We start from the raw sequence: 6547 nt of genomic DNA, 5'->3' as shown, positions 1-6547 counted from the left end.
ACGGTTTTCGGGGGGTTATAGGGGACCTGGCTCTCACTCCCCGCAAGCTCCTGTGAACCCCAAGCTCAGTCCTCGGGTCCTTCTGCTAGGGCAGAGGCGCAGAATCTCCATGGGCCTGAGGCCGGGCATAGGAAAGGGACTTAGAGCCAGCACAAGTTGGTTTAGTCAGTTAGTATCTTGCTGTAAACCCCAGGATTCAAAACAGGACAACACCCCCCCCCCAATGAAGTGGGTGATTGGGATGAGGGAGGCATTGAACTGTTTGGTTGTTTAATTTCTAGGCCACATCTGGCAGTGCTCAGAACTTCCTCCTGGCTCTGTGCTCAGGAATCACTCTTGGTGAGTGCTGGGAATTGAACCCAGGTCAGCTGCATATAGGCAAAAGACACCTGATGTCCCATCTCTCAGACCCTGCCCAATTCTTTATCACCTTAGATTTGCCTTGCACATGGCTGATCCAGATTTGATCCCATATGGGTCCCTGAGTTCCACCAGAATTAATCCCTGAGCACAGAGCCAGGAGTAAGCCCTGAGCATTGCCAGGTGTGACCCCAACAATCCCCTTCCCTCCAATTTTGCAGGCTAGAATGGCTGCTGCCCCTTTGTCCTTCCTAGCCACTCCCTGAGGAAAGTGTGAGATGCTGGTCCCCAAATGCATCTCTGGAGCCACCCCAGGGAATTCCAACTTGTCGGGAAGTTGAGAGGAGCTGGGCGTGGCAGAGGACACCTGACTTTGGGGGCCTATTTTTGGGCTCCAGGGATATGTTAGAACATACGGTCACAATGACGAGGCTTCCAGAAGCTTTTGCCCCACGCTCACAGATGGGCTGACTTCTGCTCTCTGCCAGGCCCGGCTAGACGTGGGTGGCAGACCGTGGCCTTCCCTTCCAGGCAACTTCCTGTCTCCAGACACAGTGTGTGTGTGCATATTGACCCACTCATACACACTGGGACAGGACAATATTTCCTTTATTGACACTTTTGGTCCTTCTCCCAGGTCGCAGAGAGAAGTCTGAGGTGTTCCTGAGCTCTGATCCTGGGTGGGGCAGACTAAAGGGTCTGTGGAGATTCTGATAAGCTGTGGGGAGGTTTGGTGGGTTGGGGGGCTGTGGGAGCACAGCCTCCTCACTGTCAGGTTCAGGCCCCAGATCGAAGATGTCTGTTGACTGGCCTGCATCAGTTGGGAGGTCCCAGGATAGCCTGTGGGGAGCCAGGCACGGTTGGTGAGCATCAGCCCACCCCTAGGTTAGCAGTTCTTCAGCCTCAGGTGCCCTCAGAGAAGTGTCTGAAAGATGAGGCAGGAACCAGAAAGGTGCCCAGGCCTGGGAAGGTGACTCGCTAAGGATTCTGGGAGTTGCAACAAAGGTGGGCGGGGTTGTCTGGGGGCTCCAGCTTCAGTTATCAGCACCTTGGTGAAGAGACTACCAATGACTTTGGGGCCTTCTCAGCTGAGCTGGGCCCAGATCCCAAGGAAGACACTGGGCAGAAGATACTCGGGGAAAGCCAAGGAAAACCAGAGTGGCTGCTGGAGCCCACCTTAGGAGAGGGAAGAGAGGCCACCCCCTGGGTAAAATTGAGAGGAGTGGAGAGGAAGAGTGGCCAGTGATGCCATCAAGGATAGAGACAGCCCCTCATGGGGACGAATGTCATCAGTGCTTCTGAGGCAGGGTCTATGTAGGGACGGGCTACCTGCTCTCCCCAAAGGGTCCAGTGGACTGGGACGTAGATGGCACATCATGAAGTCAGCACCTTGGGCAGAGGAAGAGGCACAGTAAGCAGAGATCACTGGAAAGAGAGAAAACCCCTTTATGTAAGGACAGAAATTCCTGTACTCCTCTCTCAAAGATATAAAGCTGCCATGAATGTCCCTTCTGGAATGGGTCTAAATATTCTTTTTTTTTTTTTTTTCTTCTTTTATAGAGGTAGGAAATGGCACCCAGCAGGTTCAGGGCTTACTCCTAACTCTTGGCAGTGCTCAGAGGACCATCAGGGATGCTGAGGATTGAACCCAGGTCAACTGCATGTAAGGCAACAGCCTACCCACTGTGCTATTGCTCTAGCCCCTGAATCTATATTCCCTTCTTACTTTTTATTTTGGGGCCACGCCTGGGGGATCTCAGGGCCTACTCCTGGCTTTGCACTCAGGAATCACTCCTGGAGGGTTCGAGGGACCATACGGGGTGGCAGGATTGAACCTGGGTTAGCCATGTGCAAGGCAAATAAATGCCTTACCCGCTCTATTATCTTTCCATCTCTTTCCTTATCCTTGTTGCATATGTTTCCATACCTTAATCTTCTTTATCTTTTAACCAATGCTATTAGAGTCCTCTTGTGCATAGCTTTCTCGTTTTCCTAGGATGGGATTTAAAAAAAAAAACACAACAAACTATAGATAATAATCATTCAGTCTCATGATGTTTTATTCTAGCAGCCGTTGTCCTGCAGTTATGCATGGGCATCACAAGGTGGCACTGATGAGACTGCCAGTGATGCCACTTTCTTTTTTTTGGGGGGGGGATATCACACCTGGCAGTGCTCAGGTACTCCTGGCTCTATGCTCAGAAATCGCTCCTGGCAGGCTCGGGGGACCATATGGGACGCCGGAACTTGAATCACTGACCTTCTGCATGAAAGGCAAACACTTTACCTTCATGCTATCTCTCCGGCCCCAAATGATGCCACTTTCAAGTTTACTTGCAGAGGGAGTCCCCATGATTCCTCAACTTCTAGGTGAGACCAGGCGTCAGAAGCATCCTCTAACTCATCTTTAGCTACTGCCCTTTCCAGGGCTCCCTCCCGCAGCACCGCCTAATTCCCATCCCATTCCTTACAATAGTAGTGAGAGACCAAAAGGACAGAAGAGCTCATGCAAACCCCTTTTTTTTTTTTTTTTAATTAGTTTTTGTTCTGGTTTTTGGGTCACACCCGGTAATGCTCAAGGTTTTCTTCTAGATCTGCACCCAGGAATTATTCCTGGCAGGCTCGGGAACATATGGGATGCCAGGATCAAACCTTTGTCACCTGCGTGCAAGGCAAAAGCCCTCTCCGCTGCACTTGGATTTGGGCCCAATCAACTCTTTCTTTTTTTAGACCCATACATAAGGAGCTTCAGAGTTTCTCCTCCAGTCTGTTTCTCTCCCACATCCCAAGTGTTTCTTAAACGCACTAGTCACTCAATTCTGGCCCCAGCCTCTCACCTGCTCCTGGAGGCTGCTGAGTGTAGACCTGGTAATTTCTCCTGGTAGTTTCATCGGTTGGAGGCCGGAGTGTCCCACAGCAGAAGCAGCAACAGCAGCAGCAATAGCAGCAGGTGAGCAGACAGCACAGGCACATGAGCATCTGAAAGGAAGGGGAAAAGGTCTGTCCCACCAGCTTCTCTTTCTCTCTCATATCCTTGCACATTGACCGTGAGTTTGCCCTAAGAGGATTCACTGTCCAGGAACCCAGGGCTCCCACTTCCATTATGTCTTTTTTTTCCCACCACACCTGGCAGTGCTCAGGGCTTCCTCCTGGCTCTGCACTCAGGAATCATTTCTTAAGGGCTTGGGACCATATGGGATGATGGGGATCAAACCCGTGCAAGGCTGACATCCTTCCCACTATCCTATCACTCTGGCCCTTGCTTCCTTCTTCTTTGCAGTTACTCCGTGAGCCCCGGGGACCAATTGAGATGCTAGATTGAACCCTGGTGGGCCACATGCAAGGCAAATATGCCCTTCCCACTGTGCTATAGCTACCCCCTCCCACATCCTTATTCTTTTTTTTTTGTTTGTTTGTTTTTGTTTTTCGGTCACACCCGGCGGTGCTCAGGGGTTATTTCTGGCTGTGCGCTCAGGAATCAATCCTGACAGGTGTGGGGACCATATGGGATGCTGGAATTTGAACCATTGTCCATCCTGGATCAACTGTGTGCAAGGCTAATGCCCTATTACTGTGCTATCTCTCCGACCCCTAACCATTCCTTATTCTTAAGAGATTAGAAAAGAGGCTAACTTTGTTAGATTATACCTTATTTTACCCAAAACAAAGATCATCCCTGATTCCTTTCTATTTGTTTACAACTTGGTTTCACCCAAAACAAAGATTGCTTTTTTTATTTTTATTTATTTTTATTTTTATTTTTTTATTTTTTTTGGTTTTTGGGCCACACCCGTTTTGATGCTCAGGGGTTACTCCTGGCTGTTACTCCTGGCTATGATTCAACACCCCACCTGGGGTGGTCTCTGTCCTCAATAAAAAAGATAGTTCTGGGGCTGGAGAGGTAGCACAGTGGTAAGGCATTTGCCTTGCACAAAGCTGATCCAGGACGAATGGTGGTTCAAATCCCGTCATCCCATATGGTCCCCGTCCCGCCCCCCCCCCCCCCCGTCCCCCCCCCCCCCCCCCCCCCCCCCCCCCGTGCCTGCCAGGAGTGATTTCTGAGCACAGAGCCAGGAGTAATCCCTGAGTGCCACCAGATGTGACCCAAAAACAACAACAACAACAACAACAACAACAACAACAACAAAAGATAGTTCTGGCAGGCAACTCACCCTCAATATGAGGTAGAAGACTGCCAGACTACATGTGTTTCATCTTCAGCCTGGTTTGGAATATTTCATGTGTGTCCTTGCTTCAGACCCGTTCACCCAGGATTGGAAATATGATTTTACATACCTTGAACCAACAACTGTTCATGATAAAATAGTATGTGACGCCCTGTGCGCCAAAGTGTTGATATATGTAGATCCCCAGAGAGCCATGTCTGTCATAGATCTTCCTCGTCTTTGGGTCACTCAGTATGGTATGGGCCGTGTTGATCTCCTTGAATGTCTCTGCTGCTTGTGGATTCCCTGGATTCTTGTCTGGGTGGTACTTCAAAGCCAATCTCCTGTCCAGACAATACCCGAAGGTGGGTGGGGAAGAGGACAGAGCATGAGGGGGTAGAGGATTTTGGGGTGAAAGGCTGGAGGAGAAAAGAAGGAAGGCAGAGAGGGGCCCAAAGAAAGAAACAGCTCCACTGAATTCTTTTCCTGCTGCCCAAGAGGGTGAGGATCCTGTTCAGTCCCCAAAGGAAGACTGGGGGGGGGGGGGATTGCCAGGGATCAGAGAGCAAAGATCAGAGGGGTCAATTCCAGGCTAGTGAGGGGTGAGGGGCTGAGGAGTGAACCTGTAGGCCTTTTTGACATCTTCGGGCGAAGCCCCTTTTTTCAGTTCCAGCACTGCATAGAGGGTGCTCCCACTTTTTGACAGATGGCGGGCTGCCTCATCTACATCCGCCATGATCTGGGTCAGGAAAGGGAGCATGCACAGGAAAGGCCACTCAGAGTGACCGTCCAGTGACAGAACGTCATGCCTTCGGGGCCTAGTGGGCAAATGATGTGTCAGGGGCAAGTCTGAGACAACAATGGTGGGGTGGAGGCCCCCCAGTCTGTGACCAGCAGGAAAATGAAGGTGCCAGAAAAGACATTCAAATTCAGGTGGTCAAAAGGGCTTTCTCTCCCTTGCTCCCCCATATCTGCTCTCTGCCCTGTCTCCTCACAACATGTTCAGGATGACATGGTTCTTGGCTGAGAAAGCGGCAAAATCATCCCCTTCTCCAGCGGATTTGAATGAAAATTGGCTATAAACTCAGGTATCTTTCAGATGGCAGGAAAGGGCTATGGGGGTGAAACACAGAATCTTGGGGGGGGGGATTCCTGGAGTCCTTGGGACCTTCCAGGTCAGGGGACAGGACCTTGAAAAATACCACTAGGGGTGTGTGTGTGTGTGTGTGTGTGTGTGTGTGTGTGTGTGTGCATAAGTTGGAGGGTTGTTATCTTCATGTAAAAAAAAAAGAACCAGCTCTGAAAGAAAAGAGGGGTTCAGGGATGTGGCTCCCCAGGTTTGATCCCCAGTTGGGGGCCCCATTCTGGAGTCTATCTTTGTGATCTCAGGACCTCAACTGAATGTGTGATTGTGTAGACATCACGTGCAGTTGTGCAAGGACTAGGGTCAAGTGTGGGAGCTGGTGAATCCTAATTCAGACAACTACGGCAAAGAGCAGGACAGGAAGAGAAGAAATCTGATTCCCCAGCATCCTGGGGCTCTGTGTTTCGAGGTGCAAGCCAGGGTGAGAGCTGGGCTTGTGCAGAGCAGAGCCACTCTGTACCTCCAGGGAAGGGGCAGAGTTGGGGGGCTGGGACAGATCTGGGCAGTTCAGGGCCTGAAGAGACCCCTGGGTTCCTGGGCCTCTTCTTTTTTTTTTTTTTTCCTGGGCCTCTTCAACTCGGCCAGGCCATAGACTCCTCTCGACCCTGCCAGCCCTGGGCCTTGGGGATCACAGGCAGATGCAAGAGCTTCAAAAGGAAATGGGGTGACTTGGGGACCAGTGAGGGAACCGACACAGAACCCAGGCGTTCGTTTCAGAGGCCCAAGGGCTAGGCCTAGGGCTCCCCAAGCACCATGCTCTGGCTACCAAGGTTTCTGGGTTCCGTGGGGGTCTCCCCAAATCCGTGGAAGTCATACCCCGACTCACTCTTCACTCCTGCCGGCCACATGCAACCTACAATCCCCCCACTAGGCTGTG

General features: G+C 51.1%; 1 protein-coding gene across 1 annotated transcript; it reads right to left on the bottom strand.

Annotated features, from left to right (window-relative positions):
* Positions 1-85: 85 nt before the first annotated feature.
* Positions 86-5262, bottom strand: DNAJC5G (DnaJ heat shock protein family (Hsp40) member C5 gamma). The gene is made up of 6 exons (XM_049784682.1): positions 5150-5262; positions 4657-4945; positions 3198-3339; positions 1130-1200; positions 777-854; positions 86-115 (listed from the first exon to the last, which is right to left on the bottom strand). The coding sequence occupies exons 1-6, from the start codon at positions 5260-5262 to the stop codon at positions 86-88; spliced, it is 723 nt and encodes a 240-aa protein (XP_049640639.1).
* Between the last annotated feature and the right edge of the window lie 1285 nt (positions 5263-6547).

Source organism: Suncus etruscus, chromosome 12 (genome assembly GCF_024139225.1).
Source record: "Suncus etruscus isolate mSunEtr1 chromosome 12, mSunEtr1.pri.cur, whole genome shotgun sequence".
Taxonomy (NCBI): domain Eukaryota; kingdom Metazoa; phylum Chordata; class Mammalia; order Eulipotyphla; family Soricidae; genus Suncus; species Suncus etruscus.
The sequence above is the reverse complement of the archived record's forward strand: the minus strand, read 5'-3'. Positions and strand labels throughout refer to the sequence as shown.

Bases quoted from the DNA above. Each gene is read 5' to 3' on its own strand.
- DNAJC5G (XM_049784682.1), bottom strand. From the start codon at position 5,262: ATGGCGGATGTAGATGAGGCAGCCCGCCATCTGTCAAAAAGTGGGAGC. The intron at 1,201-3,197 runs GTGAGAGGCTGG...GGCTCCCCACAG, and splicing joins TCAGCAGCCTCCAGGAGCAG to GCTATCCTGGGACCTCCCAA. The intron at 855-1,129 runs GTGAGGAGGCTG...ACCCACGTCTAG, and splicing joins TCTGGGGCCTGAACCTGACA to CCGGGCCTGGCAGAGAGCAG.